Below are 23347 nucleotides of genomic sequence, written 5' to 3'. Positions count from 1 at the left end.
TGGTAAAGTTAGATCTTAATTTTAATTAAGTCAATATGAGTATATCCTTCAATTGAAATTTTAGTGCAAGAAAACCATACTGAGCCAGGAACTGGTGGCTCACGGCTGTAATCCTAACTACCCAAGAAATTTTGATCCGAGGATTGCAGTTCAAAGCTAGCCCAGGCAGGAAAGTCAGAGAGAGAGAGCGCCAGACTGCATTCTCATTGTTGTTATATTTTATAACATCAAGAGTACTTCATGCCAGATGGTAGGAGCTAACTACTCAAGAGGTGGAGATCTGAGGATCCTGGTTCAAAGCCCACTCACATAGCCAAATCCAAGAGCCTCCATTAGTCAGCACAAAGCCAGAAGTGAAGATGTGGCTCAAGTGGTAAAAACGCCTGCCTTGAGCAAAAAAGCCCGGCTCCAATACTGGCACCAAAAAACAAGACAAAGTATTCCACTAGCCAGGAGACCACATTTAAGTTGAATAGGAGAAAAATGTGTGTGTGCGTGTGTGTGTGTGTATGCATATGCATATATATGTGGTTTTATTTTCTCTAACCTCTACCAGAAATTTAATTTCCTACCATTGTGTGAATGACAGATTACCGTAGTAGTGGTGGTAGTAGTAGTAGTAATACTATTACTTTGTCTACCTAGGTTTCCACAGATATCTTGAAGTGTTTATATAATATCACTATATTGAAGTTTATGTCACCTACTAAGGGATAAGTCCTTTCACCACACTTTAGTTTTATAACTACTTTCCTTTTTAATCCTGCAGTGATTATATTTTATGCATTTTAAACATCCTAAAATGATTCTAAATCTGAGTGGGCTTTCCTAGACTGCCAAGGGAACTGTAACCAATAGAAAATCTTCTGGAGCTGGAGTTGTGGCTCAGTGCTAGAGAGCTTGTCTGGCATGCCAAAATAACATGGGGCGGTGGGGGTCGGGGAGAGTTGATCCTTAACACTGCAAAAAAAAGAAAAAAGGTCTGAAGATTTGTGTCTAAGAGCACATGGAGGTTAATAAGGTTGTGTATATTCTAAGGTTTGTTTCTTAACAGTGTTTTGGTTGGTTGGTTTCAGTTTACTCTTGTAAGAAAAAAATTCTACATGTGAATACTTTTTTTCAATCGTTTATCAGTTTGTATTAAGGCATACACACACACACACACACAAAAGTGAAAGGAGAGGAATATACTCATTTCAGCTGCTCAATTTTGCATCATCAACAATGTGCAGCAGTTCTAATATCTACATATCTTCACCAACTAAGTCTTTTATGTAGTTGGGAATTTTTTGTGTTTATTTATTTTGTTTTCTTTTGAGATGAGTTGCAGGTTAGTTTCTAAATCACTGCATTCTCCTTTGGGCTTCTTGTACCACTGCACCCAGCTGCTGTTGTTTCCTAGCTTTTTATTTGTGGGGGTGGTTTTTTTTGTTTGTTTGATTGGGTTTTGTTTTGTTTGTCAATTGATCATGGGGCTTGAACTCAGGGCCTGAGTGCTATTCCCCTTAGATTTTCTGCTCAAGACTAGTGCTCTACTATTTCATTTCAGCCATAGCCTTACTTCAGTTTTCTGGTGGTTAATTGGAAATGAGTCCCACAGACTTACCTGTCTGGGCTGGCTTTGAACAGTGATCCTCAGATCTCTGCCTCTTGAGTAGTGAAGATTATAGGCATGAACCACCAATGCCTGGCTCTTTTTCTTTTGGCTGTACTGAAGTTTAAGGGGCCTTGTACTTACTAGACAGTTGGTTATTTTTACACATAGGGTATCACTTCCTGCCCAGGTGTGTGCCTAGACCTCAGTCATAGTTCCATCGTCTCCTTGGGTAACAGCACTAGTCTTGAGTAGTGTACTCACCCTTCCATTCATATTGGATTCCCACAGAAATACTTTAAGACCAGCGTGAACAACTTTCTCTCCCACTTGTTTTTCGAGAGTGTCCTCATTCTCTTCTACTATTTCTTTTTTGATAGCTCTGTGATCAACTTATTGCTCTTGATCTCTACATCCACTTGGACCTGCTTTCCACTATCTAAACAGAATCACACGAAGGCTGATGGTGTCATGTTTATAAGTATCATGATCTGTACTGAACATTTTTTAAAATTACATTTGAGCCATGTTGAAAACATGAATTGTTTTGGTGCTTGTGCCCAGATCCCTGCATGTTTTATAATTCACCATCATGACCTTTACCAAATTGCTGACCTCTAGTTACCATAAGTACTGCAATTCCTCTTCCTGGGCATAATGGCAAGTGAGCAAGAAGGGGAAGACAAGAGAGTAGAAAATGCTACTACAGGAAGACCTCACCCTACTTTTTCTAGGCACCATTTCTTACTGTTGGATCCTTTTAGATAGTAAGGACATTTTAATCCTGGGTGTTTCAACTATGATTTTAAGAAGTTTTTTGGTCTGGAGCTATAACTAGTAAAATTGCTTGCTTAGCATGTGTAAGGCTCTGAGTTCCATACCCAGCACTGGGAGAAAAACAAGAATGCTCTGAAAAGTTTATATAGTGAACCAGTCACTGGTGGGCCCACACCTGTAATCCTAGCTATTCAGGAGGCTGAGATCTAAGGACTGCGGTTTGAAGCTAGCCCAGGCAGGAAGGTTTATGAGACTGTATCTCCAATAAAATTCCAAAAGTCAGAAGTGGAGCTGTAGCTCAGGTGGTAGAACACTAATAACATTGAGCAAAAAATGCTTTGGGATAGTGCCCAAGTCTATAATTCTGTACTTAAAGGTAACTATAAAGATCTGGGTGCTGGTAGCTCACTCCTGTAATTCTAACTGCTCAGGATACTGAGATCTGAGGATCACAGTTAGAAGCTAGCCCAGGCAGGAAGGTCTGTAAGACTCTTATCTCCAGTAAACTACTCAGAAAAAGTTGGAAGTGGTGCTATGGTTCAGGTGGTAGAGCACTACCCTTGAGCCAAAGAAGCTCAGGGACAGAGTTCAGGCCCAAAGTTCAAGCCCCAGGACTGGCAAATAAAAAATATTTTTTTTAAAGCCTGGTCCTGGTGGCTGGCGCTTGAAATCCTAGCAATCTGAGGATTGTTGTTCAAAAAGAATTTCCTGCCTGGGCTGGCTTTGAATCACCATCCACAGGAAATTGTGTGAGACTCTTAACTGCAATTAACTAGAAAACCAGAAGTGGCACTGTGTGGTTCAAAGTGATAGAATGCCAAGCTTGAGCAAAAGGAAACTCAGGGACAGAGCCCAGGTCGAGTTCAAGCCCCAGGACCAGTTGGTGCCTTATATCTGTAATCTTAGCTATTCAGGAGGCTGAGATGAGGATTGTGGTTCGAAGCCAGCCCAGCCAGGCAAGAAAATCTGTGAGACTTGTGTCTCCAATTAACCACCAGAAAACTAGATGTGGCATTGTGGCTCAAAATTGTAGAGTGCTAATAACTTGAACAAAAAATCTGAGAGAAATTGCCCAGGCCCTAATTTCAAGCCCCATTACTGACCATAAAAAGGTAATTATAAAGAAACTTCAGTTTTCCTTCTTTATAGGCCTTATGTTCTAATAGGCATAGAATTTTGGTTCTGAAGATGAAAAAACCTTTAGAGATGTGCTATATGTACGTAGTTTAACACGACTGTACTATACATGTAAAAGTGGTCAAGGTGGAAGTCTTGTTTTTCATCACAGGTTTTTACAAAAGGATATACTATGGGTTTGATTAAGATGGATTTAATGCAAACATATTGATTGTCCTTTTCCTTGTTTTCCCTGCCTTACCTCATTCCCACCCCAGGAGTTTTGTCAAGCACTTCAGCAGCCTGATGCTAAAGTTTTTAAAAATTACTTAAAGGTATGTATTTGTGAAAAAAATCTCAGCTTCAAACAGTTAAATAACAGGAGAATACATTGAAACATAGAGGCTGTTTCTTAGAGTCTGTAATAATAGAGCTTCCGTGAAACCACTAAAGTCTTGCATATGATCATTTAAAGTTACATGTGTGCAGTTTTTATGGACAGTTTTCTGATGCTTAATAGAAAAGTAGGAGAGAATAAGAAATGTTCAATGATAGTTATCCAGATTAAGTTGGAAGGAAGCATTTAAAAATACAACAGAAATATAAGTTATTTGCTTATATCCTAATGTGAAACATTTTAATTGTACAATAGAAAAAAAGGAATATCCTCAGATTTGGCCATAAGGCTCTATTCACATTTAAAAACATTCAACACTTTGGGCTGGAGGGTGTATAGCCCTGAGTTCAAACCCTAGAACCTTAAGAAAGCACCTGAAGCCAGATGTTTACTTGGGGAGTTGAGGGGGTGGGGGAGAGGCTCAAGAGGAAGTTCAGGCCTTCCTGGGCTACAGAGCAAAAACCCTGTCGTGAAGTTCATTTTTTCTGCTCCCTTCTCCCTTCATACTCAGTTGACCTCAGTCCTACTGACCCTTTCCCCATCTTTGGGTAGACTTCACATGCTTTCTCACTTTGACCTTCTCTCACTTGTTTTACCCAGCCTAATCTTTCAAACAGTCTTTTCACAATCGTTCCCTTTTCCTGGAATAAAACGGCTTCATGTTTTTTTGTTTAGTATTTAATTTTTCTTCATGTTCTAATCTTAAATTTTATTTCTGATTTCTCTTGCAGAAACTATCTTTGCTACTCCTTTTGTTCCTCAGAATTCCTATTTTAGTAGCAGTTTTTATTCTCTTTATTCTTCTAGGCTTACCTTAATCATGGCTCCTTATCAAGTTCTTATTTGCTCATATAATTACTATTTTCTTTGCCATGTTTGTTTGTTTAGACACAGTCTTTATGTAGCCCAGGCTGGCCTGAAACTGGTTTTCCTGTCCCAGTCTCCCCAGTGCCAAGATTAGAGGCACAAACTACCACACTCAGCTTTTCTATGCATTTAGATTATTTTTCAGATGAATGTCAGATCTCAGCATTGGGGATATAATGCTAAATATGATCCTTGTCCACAATGACTTCACTGCCTACTATTTACTATTTTTGGTAATCACTTAACATGTACCTCGTTGTTGATGATAGTATGTAATACTGGCCCAGTATCTAGCATATCCTCTAGCCTCAAGTACTGAAGTGGAAGTACCTTATAATCACCAAATAAATAAATTTCTTCAAGATTTGGGCTTCTGTTTTGACATTTTTTTCCCTCAAAATATAATTTCACAGTGTTAATTTTGTAGTGTCAATCAATAAATAGTTCCTCACAGAACATTTCCTCTGACCCCTTGGATCTGCCAGAGAGTTATATTGTTTATTACTACTTTCCCAATTGAGTAATGGCAATTATTTATTTATTTATTTATTTATTTGCCAGTCCTGGAGCTTGAACTCAGGGCCTGAGCACTGTCCCTGGCTTCTTTTTGCTCAAGGCTAGCACTCTACCACTTGAGCCACAGCGCCCCTTCTGGCCTTTTCTATGTATGTGGTGCTGAGGAAATTGAACCAAGGGCTTCATGTATAGGGGGCAAGCAGTCTACCACTAGGCCATATTCCCAGCCCCAGGGTACATTTTTGTATGTAACAAGTAGAGAGTAACAATGTTTTGGGAATTTAGAATCATTCTTGACATGAGAGATTTTCTGACATTTGAATTAATATCAAACATTTATTTACAGGTGTTCTTCCAGAGAGCAAAGCCCTAAAGACTGGATTTTCCCGTGCCTACTTCATGATCAGGAATTCCAGTTAATTATAAAGAAGTCGTTTTTATGTGCCATTCACACTGGTCTTTTTTTTTTTTTTTTAAGAAACATTGTTCTGAGCTTACCGCAGTATAGGCATTGAGATTTTTATGTAAAATGGGTGTAATTTTCCCTAAATACAGGTGTGTGACAACAATAAAAGTTGCTTGCATGCCAGCTCAAATTGTTTTATGTAAAAATGCTGTTAAAACACAGCAGAGTTATCTTATCCTAGTACCTTAGCTGTTGTATTTTCCTTTATTTGAAACTGATGTCCTTTATAAGAGCATAGCAATGGACAACAGTGTACTTTTTTAGGGAAAAAATTGCTGAATATAAAGTTTGAAGATTTTTTTAGTTTCCTTTTATATGTGCAAACACATAAAATATGGGATGAATACAACAGTCACAACTAACATTTTGTAGATAGCCATTACATTTCTTTAAACTGTTTCAATGCCAATGTGTATTCTACAAGAGAATGGGTTCATAAATTAACTGATCTAAAAGTAGGTGAGGGTGTTAATACATTTTTATATAAAAATAAATTTATGTAGTGAAATTTCCCAAGTCTTTTCTGGATTATTATAAATATTTTAGCCTTATTTTCTCATCTTAATCACTGTTATTTCCAATTTGAAGGTTTCCAAATTAGAGTGTGGATGCCTTAGTTCATTTAATATGCTCCTAAAAGGTTATCTGTTAAAGAAGTCCTCTTTAAAATAATTAGAATGTGTTCATAGAAGTAAAAATAATCATGTTTTTCCTCTGTCACTGGATGTACTTTAGAGCACAGTGTACTTATATTTATGAAGATTGTAAATAATCAGCTAGTGCTTAGTTACTATAAAGTACTTTCCCTGCCTTTCCTCATGTTTATCCATAGCTACTAAAGAGAGCAAGAGAAAAATAATATCAGTAGTAGCATTGGAAGGGAGACATAGGACAAAACTGAGCAGCAGAATAACTACAAACATTTAAGTTTAAAATGAAAGCCCAATTAAGCCTTTAATGGGATTTGGGTTGTGACTTGGTGGGCTCTTGTTTGAGTACCTAGTTCAGTACCTAGCACCATAAAGAGTAAAGGGGAAAATGTTTTTGTTTTTACTTTTAGCTAATGTGTTGCCTAGTGGTTTTGTTGATAAACTTCAGTGGCCTGTAAGATCCCTAGAATTTTATACTAAATTGTGTAAATTATGAGTCTTTTTCTGTGTTTTATTCCAGAAGAGACTTTGATATTTTCCTTAGATCATGGAATAAACTTATAGTTAATAAAATTTACATTTAACTATAAAAATAGATCAATCAAATGTATATTATACTTAAAATGTTTTTATGAATAGATAAGTGAAAGTTTGGTGTTTCTTTGCTTGGTTCCCTTGTACTGTGGAAAAGAAAAGTTTCCTCTATTGCAAAAGTAGAAATTACTGAGAATATACTCAATCGTAGCGTAGGATAGTAAAGAATTTCTAGAATATGGCCTCCCCACTCAGAGTAAGTAGTTCAAATGCCAGTAATGGCAGTAACTGGTTTTAGAATCTTGAGTACATTAAATAACTTCATCCTGCCTTAGTTTGTCTCTCATAAGTGGGGGAATTAATGGTAGCTACCTCATAACTCATTAAGAATTCAATGAGTTAAACATGAACTTATTACAGTAGCTAGCACATTGAGGCTTTGATACTAGCTTGTATGCTATACTATTCATTCCATATGTAGGTCCTTAAAACCCTTCAGAATTATGTGTGTTTTAGGGCTGAGAAGTCAGGACATGGAAATCAAGTGTGTAAATAAAAAATAAATTTCATATTATATATAATGTATATTAATTCCCATCGTTCCTTGATATTTCTCCAAGCACCATCACAATCAGGAAACAATCACATTATTAATTATCTTATTTCAGAATGCAAACTCCCAAGTAACTTGTCCCAAGGGTGACTCTCACTTGTTACACATGGGATAACGAGGCAAGACTTAAGAATTTGGGTGACTTGACTAAGGAACCACGGGGTTTTATGGTACCTGATTAAGTCCTGTGCCTAACAGCTTATTTAAATCTTAATGCTAATGTTTCACAAGTGGCTTGACCTTTTTAAATAGTACTGTGGCATTTTAATCATTTATGATATGGTAAGTTCTTGAGCTCAGCCACATTTCCTCCCACAACTTTGAGCTGGGAGTTTTACTACCAGGAGAAACTTTGACAGGCTTCTCTTGTTATTCAGTAACTGAAACTGTTGAAATTGTAAGCGGTGAAGAGATTTGCTGTTAAAATGATTTCATCTCAAAAGTTTAAAATTCTAATAAATTAATTTCCTTTGTAAGAACTCATTGGAATGGATTTTTTTTTAAACTCCATTGTGAATTTGATAAACACACAGACACACACTGAAGCCTAGAGAGGGAGGAACATTTGCTTATAGCCAGTTACAGGCAGAGATACAACCCTGGGTCTATGCCAGTTAAAAGTTCTGCTTAGAGCCACTCTTGCAGTGGTTTCCTCCACTTGGTGTTTGCTGAATTACTGTTCTGCAAGCGTTCTTGCCCCACGTGCAAACTGGTCCATGCATCACCAAGTCTTTACCTTCCCTATGTGCTCACGTGTACGGAAAGGACCCGTTTCTAGGAAACAGCTGCTTTTGAGCAGATGTTAGTGCTGGTTTTAGTTAGATTGTTGGACATTGAGATTTATTGCCATTTTAGGAAGGAGGAAATGAGGTCAAAAGATTAAGAATTTCACTTCCCACCGGTAAGGGGATAATCTGGCTCCATGGAAGCCAGAGTGGACTCTTAAATTTAAAAGACCACTTCTTATCCCTCTAGGCTGTGACAGTTCCCTCTTTAGTCTCACGCGTCCAGCACTCTGCCTACCTGTCATTGTGAGAATGTTTGCAATCAATTAGTTCCCCATCAGCAGCTCTCGGGCTCCAGAACTGGGCGGGATTTGCTGTTGCAGGGATGTGGACGGTGCTCCCGAACTGCACCGGGCTGCGGAGTGAGGCGGGGCCGCCCTCCTACAGTCGCCACCTCTACGGCCGGTAGGAGCTCTCGCCCTGCGGCGGAGGCAGTCGCTGTGTTTTGGACTCAGCGGCGGGCAGGAGTGCGCACGCGCCGGCTGTCGGTCAGGTCACGTGGCCCCCGGCCAGGGCTAGCGAAGCCGGAAGTAGCCTGGGGCGCTGGAAGGCGGCCGGAGCCCGCTGGCGGTGGCGCGGCGCGGGCGAGACTCGGCTTGGTAAGTGGGGTAAGCGCGGGGGGTGAGACTGAAGCCACGCGGGATCGGGCGCTGCGGCCTACGGCGTCTGGCTGCTGCTTTGGGATGGCGGCATGCTGAGTCAGATCAGCGACCAGGTGGGCGACCTGGCAAACCCCGCGCTGACCTGAGGCCGAGCTCTGCGCGGACTCCGCCTCCCTCTGCCCGCGAAGCCCGGAGCGGGTGTGAAGTCTCCGGCCGGGCCCTTCTCCCCGCAGGTTCTCTCACCCGAGCCCCCGGCCCTGTCAGGTTCTGCGGCCGCGGTGGGTACGCGGAGGACAAGCCCGGGCGGGTGACCGGGTCTGGGCCTGACCCCCGCGGCGGGGGAAGGGCGGCCTTTCCCGTGGAGTTGGACTCCTCCCTCCCCCCCCCCCCCCCCCCCCGTCCCCTCTTCCCGAGCGTTGACCGATGCGGAGTTTTTAAATGGACTGATTTATCAGATCTTCCAGATAATTAACAAGATATTCCTCCTTGGTCTCAATGATGTGACGTGTTTTTTTTTTAAATACACAACATGCAAATTCCCTACTGTTTGTTAGCTCCTCATTATATGTGGCTGTATTTTCTAACCCACTTCTCAGACATTTTTAGTAGGTAGCCGCCAAACAAATTCTCTCTAGTGACTGTCAAGTGCATAACCCCCAAACTGACCTCCCCACCTTTCCTGGGAACCTGTACTCTAGTATGGATAGATGAATGGTTATCATTGTGGTTGAGTTTTGAAATCCTGGAACTTTGTCCATAGGCCTTGTCACCAAACCTGTTTTCATCCTTTGTAACTTTCGTTTTGGCAGGTAAAAGGAAATGGACTTAGACCATATCACCACTAATATACTTGTTGAGTGCCTACCTATATGGTTGTCAAAATTAAGGAAGATTTATTTAGTAAGCACCTGGTGGGTGTGCTGAGTCATGTTTTATTTAGCCTGCTGGGTTTACTGATAGTTTCAAAAAGACATTTCCTCGGATCACTGTTGTAGAGCTGTGTTTTGATGTCAGCATATAGAGAAAGCAGATAGCTTAGTTGATAATTGGGTTTTATAGTATCCACTAGATACACACAAGTACTTAATGATACAGTTTGCCACTTAGTTAGCTGCAAAGGCAAAGCTCCATTTGTTAAGGAGGATTCCCTTGAGATATTGGAGCTATCGCCTCAAGTGGAATGCAGTAAATGGGAAAATGTGTGTTCTTTATTGGGAAAGAGAATTAAATTTTTATTGCATATCTCCAGCAAGTCGATGTACATAAAATTTCTTGGCTAAATTAGATGGGTGGTAAAATTATGTAAATACATGTTTGTACACAGAAATTTTTGAAATTTTACATTCCTAGCCATTCTACGTGTTTCCAATGAATTTTATATCCTACATATTACCTTCTTGTAATTTCCTTATTTCAACATGGAATACTCAATCCAGCAAACCGTATTCTGTTCTAGCTTACTGTGAAAGGGTATTAAGATTATATTGTGATCTGACATGGTAGCAGTTTTGTTTTTTGTTTTTTGCCAGTCCTGTGGCTTTGAACTCAGGGCCTGAGCACTGTCCCTGGCTTCTCTTTGCTCAAGGCTAGCACTCTGCCACTTGAGCCACAGTGCCACTTCGTTTTCTATGTATGTGGTGCTGGGGAATCAAACCCAGGGCTTCATGTATATGAGGCAAGCACTCTTGCCACTAGGCCATATTCCCAGCTTCCTTCTTTCTTTCTTTCTTTCTTTTTTTTTTTAAATCAAGGCTCATACTGCATCATTTGAGCCACAGCTCTACTTCCTTTTTTTGGGGGGGGTGGTGGTTATTTGGAGATAAGAGTCTCATGGATTTTCCTACCCAAGCTTTGACCTCAGATCTCAGCCTCTTTGAGTGACTAAGATTACAGAGCCCAGCAGTTTTTCTTTAGGTTAAATTTTTTAATATATAATCTATCTCTTAGTACATGGGAAGCTGAGGCAGGAGAGTTGCAAATTCAAGGCTTGCCTGGGATGCATAGTGAAACACTGTTTCAGAAAAATAAAAAAGAATGTCAGCTGGGAATGTGCTTAGTGGTAGAGTGCTTGCCTGGTATGCATGAGGCCCTGAGTTCCAATTCCTCAGCACCACATACACAGAAAAAGCAGGCACTGTGGCTCAAGTGATACAGTGCCAGCTTGAGCAGAAGAAGCTCAGGGACAGTGCCCAGGGCAAAAAAAAAAAAAAAGTGGAAGTTATTATTGACTAATCTTTGAAGTAGCTAAGTAATTACACCACTTTTTGTCAAAGACCAAAGTAGGAAAATGAACATTTCTTTGGTTTCTATGATGTGATTAAGTTGAAAATATAACATGCAATTGGCTTGTTTTTTTCAGCACCCACACAACATGTTATCCTTTCATATTGCTGGAGAGTAGCCTATTACTTGTTGTTCATGCCTATAATCCTAGCTACTCAGGAGGCTGAGATCTGAGGATTTCAGTTCTAAGCCAACTTAGGCATAAACTCCCCATGAGACTCTTTATCTCCGATTAACCCTTCAAAAACTAGAAGTAGAACTGTGGCTCAAATTGGTACAGCGCTGGTCTTGAGCAAAAGTCCTCAGGAACAGCACCCAGGCCCTTGAGTTCAAGCCCCACAGCTGACCAAAAATAAATAAATAAATAAATAAATATACTTTTTTTTTTTGCTGGCAAGTTAGTTTTTTTACACTTCAGTATAGCAGTAAATAATTAGGATAGTCACGTAACATTAAAAATAGCTAACATGTTTTTAACTGTACCATTCCCTTAAAACATACATGCAAATATTTTCTTTTCCTTAGTGTATAACACAAGTATTGACTGACTAAGCAGAGATGCAGAGCACTTCTAATCATCTGTGGCTTTTATCTGATATCTTGGGCCAAGGAGCTACTGCAAATGTCTTTCGTGGAAGACATAAGGTAAGCACAGTGACTTTCAATTCTTTTTAATTTATTTTGGGAAGCACAGTTGTAGTAAACTGAGTGACTTAGTAATTTTGATTCTTTTGTCTAGACAAATGTTTGAAAATTGTTGTGGTGATTTAGAATTTAGCTTGTGTCAGAAACAGTGAACACATTTACCCAATGGTGGCAAAGTTACAGAATGAAGAAGGAAAAAAAAAAAGGTTGATTAAAAAGTGACTGGAGCTGGGCACCAGTGGTTGATGCCTGTAATCCTAGCTACTCAAGAGGCTGAGATATCAGGGTCATGGTCCAAAGCCAGCCCAGGCAGGAAAGTCCCAGGGACTCTTAAACTACTCGAAAAAAGCTGGAAATGGCACTGTAGCTCAAGTGGTGTAGAGCGCTAGTCTTGAGCACAGAGAGGCTCAGAGACAGCCCAGGTCCTGAGTTCAAGCCCCCGGACTGGAAGAAAAAAAGGGACTGAAGAACATAACTTTACTTTTGTGCCTTTTAATTCTTTCCACTCATTGACCTCCCTGATACTAGTGAGTGAGCTCACTAAAACTGATTTGCTATACCATGGGTTTGTATGCCCACAAAGATGGTATCTCACAAAGTAGAGTGGAATAAAGAGATCCTCAACAAGGATCCCAAGGTTAAAAGCCTGTGCGGTAATCAGAACTTGGTAATAGAAAAGGAAGTAAAAGGGATAATCCAAGAAGCACGTCAAGAGCTAAAAGGATTTTTGTCTAGTCTAAATTGAAGGATAAGGATAATTTAAAATAAAGAAATTAGAGATAATTAAATCTTCTATCCTGTTTTTTAAGCTGAGAATATAATAGGGCTTAAAAACTCCTTTTTGGGGGCTCGGAATATGGCTTAGTGGTAAAGTGTTTGCCTTGCATGCATAAAGCCCTAGGTTCGATTCCTCAGTACCACATAAACAGAAAAGGCTGGAAGTATTTGAGCAATGACAAATTGTGCTGTGATGAACATAGTTGTGCTAGTGGCTTTAATGTGGTCTTGCTTGTAATCTTTTGGGTAGATGCCCAAAAGCGGGGATGTGTGGTTTGACCCCTGATATCACTGTAACTGAGTTTAGTACCCTGGATATTGTATGTACATGTATTGGAACTAGGGAAGGGAAAGGGAATACCAAAATCAAGAGACAAAAGATAAAAAGACAAAACAAATGCAACAGCAATACTTTACAAAACTATACGGTGTAAACCAACTGTACAACTCATGGGGAGAGGGAAGGCGGGAGAAAAATGAGGGAGGAGGTAACAAGGTGGGTAAGAAATGTACTTACTGCCTTATATGTAAAACTGTAACCCCTCTGTGCATCACTTGGACAATAAAGAAATTAAAAAAAAAAAGAAAGAAAGAAAAGGCTGGAAGTGGCACTGTGGCTCAAGTGGTAGAGTATTATTAGCTTTGAGCAAAAAGAAGCCAGGAACAGTGTTCAGGCCCTGAGTCCAAGCCCCAGGACTGGCAAGTGGGGGGGGAAAACCCTCCTTTTTAAATGTAATTAATCACTGTTTTTTAATACTATGAATTTGTTTAAATGATTGAATCCTTCTAAATTATTTTCAGAAATGGGGGCTCTAGATGATTAAAATCTAGGAAAGAATTATCTTCCTTTCATGTCTCTGAGATTATCAGTCAGTTCTGTCAGTGACCGTTAGGCATGGCATGTGGGGGAAGGACTATTTCCTCCAGGAAAGAACATGGTTATAAACAGCCTCTGTGGCACATAGAGTATGAATCACACGTGTCATGTGGTCAGCTTTTAGCATTTTCCCCTCTGATTCTGTAGCGGGCCTTTGTTACTCAGTGTCCTTTGTGTAAGTGCCTACACATCACAGGTACTCAGGGAATGTTTATTGAATGAAGAATAAGTAAATGAATGAGTAGAAACTAGCCTATCATAGGAGACAACCTGAAATTAATCAAAGAAATAAAGATACACTTCTTTCCAGTATAGTGTGTAAGTCTAAGGTAAGAAGGATTTTAAATCAAAAATAGAGATTTCAAATCTGAAGGAAGGATTTGTGAGGTAGTATACAAATTTATTTTAAAAGTTGCTAAGACCCAGATTAGTGTCCCTAATAGTCTTCTCAGTGATGTATTTTAGGAAACCGCATTTGTTCTTAGTGACATCAATTTTAAGTAATTAGGACTATACTAAAACAAACAAATCCTACTTTCCCTTAACTGTTTACAGGACTGGAAAATCCTGTTGTTACCCCTGTTATATTACTATTCACAATGGTCCAGTCCTTAAATGCAGTACACGTTATTCTAGTGTGTTCTTTCTTATCATTAAGTTACCTTTAGCTACTGTGTGTGTGGTGTGTGTGCATGTAAGTGATAACCATGTATGTAACTACATGTATGCTAGAAACCTCATATTACGATGGACTACAAAAATTTGGAAATACTGGCCCTTAACTCAGTGGGTACATTGTAATATTGTATTATATTCCTTGGGTTGCTCCTGTCTAAGGAATCTGCTTATTTCAGGATGAACTTGAGGCCAGTGTCCATAAACTCTTGGTTAGATGACTTTTAGGTTTGGCAGTGTCTTTATCCCAGCTGAATGAATGGAAAAACAGCATAGTTGAACTTCAAATCTTTCTTGTCATCTTTTCATATTAACTAAAAGCAGTTCATGGCCATTTTCCTTTGGAAGGAGTGTATATCTCTGCATATTTGGTGTGACTAGTAGTGGCCTTCAAATAGCGACCTTGAGAGATGGGATTATAAAAAGCTGTGTAGGAGTTTTAAGAAAAAGACTACAGTCTGAAGCAAAGGAAGAATGATGACTGGTGGTGGTGAAATCTGTTTTGTACTACAGTACACTCAGAGCCATAAAAGATCATTAAACAGGGCATGCTTGAACCCCAACGAGAATGATCTGGGATAAATGGGGGGAAAGGCTGAACTCAAAAGAATCTGGATTGACCCCGAGGAAGAAGCTTCCTGATCTGCGCGATTGAGATGAAGTAAGCCTGTCTCAAAAAGAATTTAGAGTAAGATTAGTTTGAAGACCATGCAAATGTGATGGTACCTGAAATATATGTGTTTATTTTGTACCATTGACACTCTGTGCCAGCCACTGCTGTGTGTGTCTACTTCAGTAGACCATAAGAGAGTGAGCACAGAGTGTGCGGGTATTCAGTAGAAGTGAAAAGAGGACATGCCTTTAACCTTCCAGATGTGGTCATTGAAGGAACAAACTGCCCCAGGTATCTTGTGGAGGTGCATGAAGTTATCTCAGGGAAGCAGTGGTGTGATTTGACCAGGAAATACACTTGAACCTCATTTCTCCAACCCCCACTCTCCCCTCCCCCCGTGTGTGTGTAAGAGAGAATACATGCACACAAGCCAAGAAGTAGTTCTGAAAAGTTAGGTATACTAACAACAAGTTTCACTTTCAATTTCTTAGCCAGAAGACATTTGAAAGTGAAACTTCAAGCTTTTATCTTCTGACATCTAATGACTGTCTGTGCCACTAGCCAGCCATAATGTGTTTTATTCATCTTATTAGGGAAAATAGCCTTTTGAAAATTCCAAAAATATACAATTAAAAACTTATTGTTGGGGCTGGGGATATGGCCTAGTGGCAAGCGCTTGCCTCGTATACACGAAGCCCTCGGTTCAATTCCCCAGCACCACATATACAGAAAATGGCCAGAAGTGGCGCTGCGGCTCAAGTGGCAGAGTGCTAGCCTTGAGCAAAAAGAAGCCAGGCACAGTGCTCAGGCCCTGAGTCCAAGGACTGGCAAAAAAAAAAAAAAAAATTATTGTTGTTAGAAAGGTGATGTACAGAGGGGTTAGAGCTAGGTAAGTCAGGTAAAGTACATTTCTTTTGGGACAATGTCACTCTTCTCTTGCTTTCTCTCAGGCCATCCTCTCCATCCCCCAAATATACAATTTGAAAGATATATTGAGCGGTTAATTGGGTCAACTATTTTTAAAAGTCAAGAGTCATAGTAAATTAACTGTTTAAAGGATGCTCGATGTTCTACTATAAGAACTATGAATTGTGATAGTTCTAGTGACTTTCTGTTCTTATTCTTGTAGAAAACTGGTGATTTATTTGCTATCAAAGTATTTAATAACATAAGCTTCCTTCGTCCAGTGGATGTTCAAATGAGAGAATTTGAAGTGCTAAAAAAACTCAATCACAAAAATATTGTCAAATTATTTGCTATTGAAGAAGAGGTAAGTAGTCAAGCTTTAGTTAATCTTATTATGTTTATTATATTTATGATTCAGAAGGTAACGATTTCATATTAAAAACAGATTAGAAAGCTGGGCATTGTGGCTTAGTCCTATAACCCTAGCTATTCTGAAGGATGAGATCTGAGACTTGCAGCTCAAAGCCAGTCCAGTCAGAAAAATATATGTAACTCTTACCTCCACTTAGCCGCCAAAAGCTAGAACTGGAGGTGTGGCTCAAGAGGTAGAGTGCCAGCTGTTGGGGGAAAAAAAACCAAAACCCTCAGGCCCAGAGTTTAAGCCCTAAAATAGAAACCAAAATAGACTCCATCTCCAAAATACCAGCAAAAAGTAAAAGTGAAGGTGTATGTAGCTCAAGTTGTAGAGCACTAGCTTAGCTAGAACTCAAGGCCCTGAATTGAAACCCCATACCTCCAAAACAAGAACAGAATACCATCAGAAAAAAGATAGTTTAAGAAAGTAGAGTATGTAGAATTTAGTGTATCCTATTTTATTTCTAACACAAGGAAAAGCTAAAGTTAAGTTCATGTAATTATAAGAAGAACAAAGAAAGTTTGTATAAATGATAAAAATCCTAGTAATCTAGAGAGCAATACAGAGTCTAGTTAGAAAAGATAGGATTGCTTTTTAGGTGAAGTAGCAAAAGTAAAGATATATTTAATGTAGAAATAGTGGGAATAGAAATCTAATTTTTTTTAATATAAGGAAGCACTAAAAATTATCCCTTTGGAAAATCAGTTTGGTAGATTATATACGTTATTTTAGTGATTTCATCTTTAGTAATTATTTCGTAGGAACAAATCAAGTATAAACTACAATTTATGCATATAAGTGTTCATTGGTATGTTGTTTGTAATAAAGACTTGTTAAAATGTTGAGAAAATTAAATGTATGATATCTGTTTACCCAGTTAGCTAAACACAAGTTTAAGAGCATATTGCCTTCTAGACTAACAAGTCTACCTGAGATTCCCCCTCGCCCCACCACACAGTACTAGATATTGAACTCCAGCCTTCTGTTAGCTAAGCAAGTACCTAGCAAACATCTTGAGCATACCACGAATCCAATCCAAGACTTCTGACACCAAACTGCCTAGGAGTTTGACATACTGTTCAGAGAATAGTCTCCATGAAAGCATCCTCCCTTCAGACACCAGCCTCAAGTTCAGGAGTCCCCAAGGACATACCTATATAGAGTAGTATATAAGAAATTAGGACTAAAAATTTGATCCATAGGAAAAAGACCAAAAGAAAATACACCAAACTGTTTTTTTTTTTTTTTGGCCAGTCCTGGGCCTTGGACTCAGGGCCTGAGCACTGTCCCTGGCTTCTTCCCGCTCAAGGCTAGCACTCTGCCACTTGAGCCACAGCGCCGCTTCTGGCCGTTTTCTATATATGTGGTGCTGGGGAATCGAACCTAGGGCCTCGTGTATCCGAGGCAGGCACTCTTGCCACTAGGCTATATCCCCAGCCCCACCAAACTGTTAATCTAATTATCCCTAGGTTGATAGAATTATGTATATTTTCCAAATTTTCAACAGTCAACATATATTATTTCTTCACTTAAAGGAAGCCAGTTGGGGCTGGGAATATGGCCTAGTGGTAGAGTACTTGCCTCATATACATGAAGCCCTGGGTTCTATTCCCCAGCACCACATATATAGAAAATGGCCAGAGGTGGCACTGTGGCTCAAGTGGCAGAATGCTAGCCTTGAGCAAAAAGAAGCCAGGGACAGTGCTCAGGCCCTGAGTTCAAGGTCCAGGACTGGCAAAAAAAAAAAGAAAGAAAATAATCACATTGATAGAGGTTAGTACAGATTACTGAGTCAGAATTCCCAAGACTAGCAAAAAATAAATTAAAAGAAATTGGCTTAGAAAAGTGACTCACATGGTAGAGTGGGAGCCATGAGTGGGCAAATTAGCAAGCATAAGGGCCTTAGTTCAAGCCCCAGTACAAACAAAAAATACAAACAAATTTCTAATTTCACAGGGCATGGGTGGCTCATACCTTTAATCTAGCTACTTAGGAGGCTGAGATCTGAGAATTACAGTTCAAAGCCAGCCTTGGGAGGAAAGTCTGTAAGACTCATCTCCAGTTAACCACCAGAAAACCAGAAATGGTGCTGTGGCTCAAGTGGTAGAGCACTAGCCTTGAGCTAGGGACAGCATCCAGACCCAGAGTTCAAGTCCCACAACCAACAACAACAAAAAAATCTAATTTCTAAAATTGTCATATTATGATCACTATATATTATATAATTTGATATTTATTTTTCCTTATTAAACTGTTACATTGATGTATCTTATAAACAGTGGAACACTAAAAACAGACTTTAAAGTAAATCAACTCAGGTGGAAATGAAGCAAACCAGAACTTTTCTGTAAGAGGGACCACTCAGACATCCTGCCACCCATTAGTGTTTAAGGATAGGATTCCATTCTTTGAAGGATTTCAAATGTATGTAGTTAACAGAAATTTTAATGAAGCAATTCCAAGTGCCTTCATCATGGTAGTAAATCCTACGTATAAATGAACTCAGATTAAGTACTACCATATAATCCAACTTTTTTTATATTGATTTCCAAACAATGATTTCTCTTTTCAGACAACAACAAGACATAAAGTACTCGTTATGGAATTTTGTCCATGTGGAAGTTTATACACTGTTTTAGAAGAGCCATCTAATGCCTATGGACTACCAGAATCAGAATTTTTAATTGTTTTACGAGATGTGGGTATGTTTTTTTATTTGTATGAATACATATATATGATTTAATGACAGGATACACAAATAAACTTCTTACATTAAAAAAACCCAAAAAAGCATGAGTACCATAAAGAAGTCTTATAAAATTACTGGTAATTGTTGTTATATTCTTGTCTACATTAAAAAATACTGGTTATACACTTTAAAAAATGTAACTAGGGACTGTGGTTCACTCTTGTAATTTTAGCTTCTTAGGAAGCTGAACTGGGAAGATCATTGATTTGAAGCTAGCCCCAGCAGAAAAGCTAATGATATCTCCTTCTCAACAAATAGCTGGGCATGATGGCAAAAGTCTGCCATTCTAGCTATGAGGGAGGCTAAGATTGGGAGATTGGTTCCAGCCATGCAAGAAAATATTTGCAAGACTGCATTTCAAAATGTGCAGGGCACAGTAGTCAATGTCTGTTATCCCAGCTATGGCAGAAAGCACAAAATAAGATCATAATATAGGCATGGGTCCTTGCAAAAAACGAATACTTTATCTCAAAAATAATTAGTGCAAAAAGGACTGGAGGCATGACTCAGCAATAGATCCCCTGCAAACCTTAGTACTCCCCCACACCAAAAAAAAAAAAAAAAAAAAGAATGGCTGGGCACCGGTGGCACATGCCTATAATCCTAGCTACCATGGAGGCCAGGATCTGAGGATCATAGTCCAAAGCCAGCCTGGTCAGGAAAGTCCATTTAGAAAAAGCTGGAAGTAGCACTGTGGCTCAAGTGGCAGTAGAGCCCTAGTCTTGAACACAGAAAAGCTCAGGGACAGAGCCCAGGACCAGCAAAAAAAATAAAAAAGAAGATATAAAGTTAATGGAAAGTTTTGGACTTGATATCAAAACAGAGTGAAGACTATTTAGATGAGATTAAAATAAGAGGAACAATACAGCCTGCTTAAAACAGAATTATAGTTATTGAAGCCTTTATAAGTATATAGGAAGCCTTGTGTTTTAATGATTATTCATTGAAACCTCTAAACTTTCTGTGTTCAATTCGGATATTCATCACCATCAGGTATCAGACTGATGCTTCAGATTTACAGTTGGTGACATTGCCATCAGTCAGTAGCTTAATTTTAGCCTTGTAGCCACTTTTGCCTTTAATAGTAAAAGGAAATTATTAAAGGTAGGCTGGGAATATGGCCTAGTGGCAAGAGTGCTTGCCTCATATACATGAAACCCTGGGTTCAATTCCCCAGCACCACATACATAGAAAACGGGCAGAAGTGGCACGAGCAAAAAGAAGCCAGGGACAGTGCTCAGGCTCTGAATCTAAGGCCCAGGATGGCAAAAAAAAAAGAAAAGAAAAGAAAAAAAGAAAATGGTCTCCGAAAATTCTCTTGTATTTATTTATCACTTAAACAAAATAAAAATGATTAAGCAAAAAAAAGTAAATGGGCTTTCTGTAATGTACTAAGCATATAAGTAATAGTGTTTTATAGATAAAAGTCTTGACACTTTGTCTGCTTTTTGTTACTTTTTTACCATTTGATGTATTGAGTCTTACCTTTTGGGGAATTTTCTTCCCTAAATTTTATACTTCTTCCTCACTTTGCAAGTATAAAACCATGGTGAAAGACTGGCATCTTTCTGGAAATTTTTATTTATTTATTTTTTTTTTTTGGCCAGTCCTGGGCCTTGGACTCAGGGCCTGAGCACTGTCCCTGGCTTCTTCCCACTCAAGGCTAGCACTCTGCCACTTGAGCCACAGCGCCGCTTCTGGCCGTTTTTTCTGTATATGTGGTGCTGGGGAATTGAACCTAGGGCCTCGTGTATCCGAGGCAGGCACTCTTGCCACTAGGCTATATCCCCAGCCCTGGAAATTTTTATTTATACATTTTCCACATCTATCTACAAAGCCAAAAGTAACTTAAGATCATATTTTTAAATTTTTCCTGGTTATGTTAGAGGCATTGATGGTCATTGCCGATAATCACAGTGCTCAGAAGACAAGCAAGGAATTGCAAATCCCATTTTCAACCAGTAGCTGGGTACAGTGACCTGCACCTGTCCTCCCTCCAAGGAAGGCCAAAATTGAGAGAATCATAGTTCTAGGCCAGGTTAGGCAGAAAAGGCTGTGAGAGGGCCTGGGAATATGGCCTACTGGTAAAGTGCTTGCCTCGTATACATGAAGCCCAGGTCCCCAGCACCACATATATAGAAAAAAGCTGGAAGTGGTGCCGTGGTTCAAGAGGTAGAGTGCTAGCCTTGAGCGAAAAGAAGCCAGGGACAGTGCTCCACACCCTGAGTCCACGCCCTGGGACTGGCAACAAAAACAAAACAAATAAACAAAAGAAAAGGCTGTGAGACTGCATTTCAGCAGAAGAAGCTAAATGTGGTGGCATATGCCTTTCATCCTAGCAATTTCAAGAAACAAAATATAGGAGGATTTTGGTATAAGGCACATTCCAGTGTAGGCAGTTAGACCATATCTCAAAAATAACCAAAGGAGCTGGCGCTAAGTAGCTCATACCTATAATCCTAGCTATCTTAGGAGTCTGAGAACTGAGGAACAAGCTTCAGAGCCAGCTGCCAGCTGGCAGACAAATCTGCCAGCAATGAGCAAAAACACTAAGTAAGGGACCCTAAGTGCAAGCCCTCACAAAAATAATCAAATTAAATAAATAACCAGTGCAGGGAAGTGCCTAGGGGGATGGCTCAGAGGTAGAGCCCTGCCTAGCAAGTTCAAGGATCTGAGTTCAAGCATTTGCCACTGACAAAAGAGACGTTGAACTCTTTAGACCATAGTGATTTTTTGAAACATTAACTATAACCCTTCTGTACATCACCTTTATAATAATACACTTTTAATGAAAACTGAAAAGAAATCTATGTGATGCCAAAAAAGTTTCAAGATCATTCTACTTATGAAATATTATAAAAAATTGATTTGATATTAAATTTTTCACCACCACCACCCCAACAAATTAAGCTGTATAACTTGTTTAATCTGAGCCTGACTAGTCAGCAAAGTCACTCTGTGAAAGTTGCCTTTATTTCACAAAATGGTCCAGTACTCTTGTTTACCATCTAGCAGCACTGGGAATTGAACTCAGGGTCATGTGCTTATTAGATAGTACCTTACCACTTGAGCCATACCCCCATTGATTCTTATTGATTCTTATTATAAAACTTTGTGTGTGTGTGTCCTGGGGCTTGAACTTGTACTGTCCCTGAGCCTCTCTGTGTTCTAGGCTAGCATTCTACCACTTGAGCCACCATGCCACTTCTGGCTTTTTTCTGTTTATGTGGTACTGAGGAATCGAACTCAGGGCTTCATGCATGCTAGGCAAGCACTCTACCACTAAATCACATTCTAAACTTCCTATTTTAAAACTTTCATAGTTGAAATAAGATATTATACCTGTGTGTATATGTGTGTATGGAAAGATCTTTTGTTACTTTGAGTAAAATTACTGAACCAATTTGTAAAAGTTTGATTGAACCCAAATGTATTTTGTCTACTAAATTGAGACATACATGTACACATAGATACCTACCTACATTATGATTTCCTTTGCTTTATGTTTATTACTGAAGTGGGTGGAATGAATCACCTCCGAGAAAATGGCATAGTGCACCGTGATATCAAACCAGGAAATATCATGCGTGTCATAGGGGAAGATGGACAGTCTGTGTACAAACTCACAGATTTTGGTGCAGCAAGAGAATTAGAGGATGATGAGCAATTTGTTTCTCTCTATGGCACTGAAGAATATTTGGTAAGTCATATAGCACTAATATTTCCATTTTTTTAAAGCTTAGTCTATTGCAAATATGGTTGAGTCAACCAGTTCACTGTAAAAATTGAATTTTCTATTATAATGAAGAGTGTGTGTAAAAAGAATGAGGTATTGGTTTCTAAGGATGATGTTATGTTATTTTTCTATTAAGAATTCTTGGCCTTTATAATAAAACATTTAAAAAATGATTTTTAGGACTTTTATAGCACTCATATCTTTTAATTTTACTAATGGAATGGCTTTGTATCTTAAAAGCCATCTGCATAGTGAAGAAGAATATAGCCAGTATAGGTTCCCAGTTTTGGATGAGGATAGTTATTAATACAAGTTATTCATAATACTATAGATAGATGTCCTAGATAGATAGATAGATAGATCCTGTAGAGCAAAATTTATTATATTTATAAAACAGAAAATTATGTGGGGAGGGGAAGGGATGGAGCTTGATTATGGAAGGACCAAAAGGACTATTATTAGAAATGTACAAAAAATGAAATGCCTCCATAAGTATCTAACTTAAAGTTGTAGAAAGCTAGAAGAGCTCTGTAGTTGGAAAGGTGTCCTAATGTAATGTTAGTGAGAAAATATACTTAAAAGAAAATGCTTCTAGCATATAATTAAGAAGTTTATAAATATAGTTTCCATAGTTATTCATGGCTCTGGTTTTGACCTTAGAATCTTAGATTCTATGCTTTTTGCAGTTGGATTCTGTTAGACAAAGGATAAAATTTATTCTGTCTGATGTGAATTAAGGCTTAAATTGTTCTAA

General features: G+C 39.0%; 2 protein-coding genes across 4 annotated transcripts in view; both read left to right on the top strand.

The window, feature by feature from the left end:
• Positions 1-8013, top strand: part of Xpot (exportin for tRNA) — a 41579-nt gene extending 33566 nt beyond the window's left edge. For both annotated transcript variants that reach the window (XM_048360306.1, XM_048360299.1), the window contains exons 24-25: positions 3766-3822; positions 5614-8013. In XM_048360306.1, the coding sequence (XP_048216263.1) occupies positions 3766-3822; positions 5614-5640 (84 nt within the window). In that variant the 3' untranslated portion in view covers positions 5641-8013. The remainder of the gene's footprint in view (positions 1-3765; positions 3823-5613) is intronic.
• A 751-nt stretch (positions 8014-8764) lies between these two features.
• Positions 8765-23347, top strand: part of Tbk1 (TANK binding kinase 1) — a 45246-nt gene continuing 30663 nt past the window's right edge. The window contains exons 1-5 of one of the 2 annotated variants that reach the window (XM_048360317.1): positions 8765-8914; positions 11726-11845; positions 15917-16057; positions 18681-18810; positions 22376-22557. In XM_048360317.1, the coding sequence (XP_048216274.1) occupies positions 11759-11845; positions 15917-16057; positions 18681-18810; positions 22376-22557 (540 nt within the window). In that variant the 5' untranslated portion in view covers positions 8765-8914; positions 11726-11758. Of the gene's footprint in view, positions 8915-11725; positions 11846-15916; positions 16058-18678; positions 18811-22375; positions 22558-23347 lie in introns of those variants that run through there. The other variant, XM_048360324.1, reaches the window with a different exon arrangement.

This window comes from Perognathus longimembris, chromosome 1 (genome assembly GCF_023159225.1).
Source record: "Perognathus longimembris pacificus isolate PPM17 chromosome 1, ASM2315922v1, whole genome shotgun sequence".
NCBI lineage: Eukaryota > Metazoa > Chordata > Mammalia > Rodentia > Heteromyidae > Perognathus > Perognathus longimembris.
Note: the sequence above shows the minus strand (reverse complement) of the source record. Positions and strands in the feature narration are given on the sequence as shown.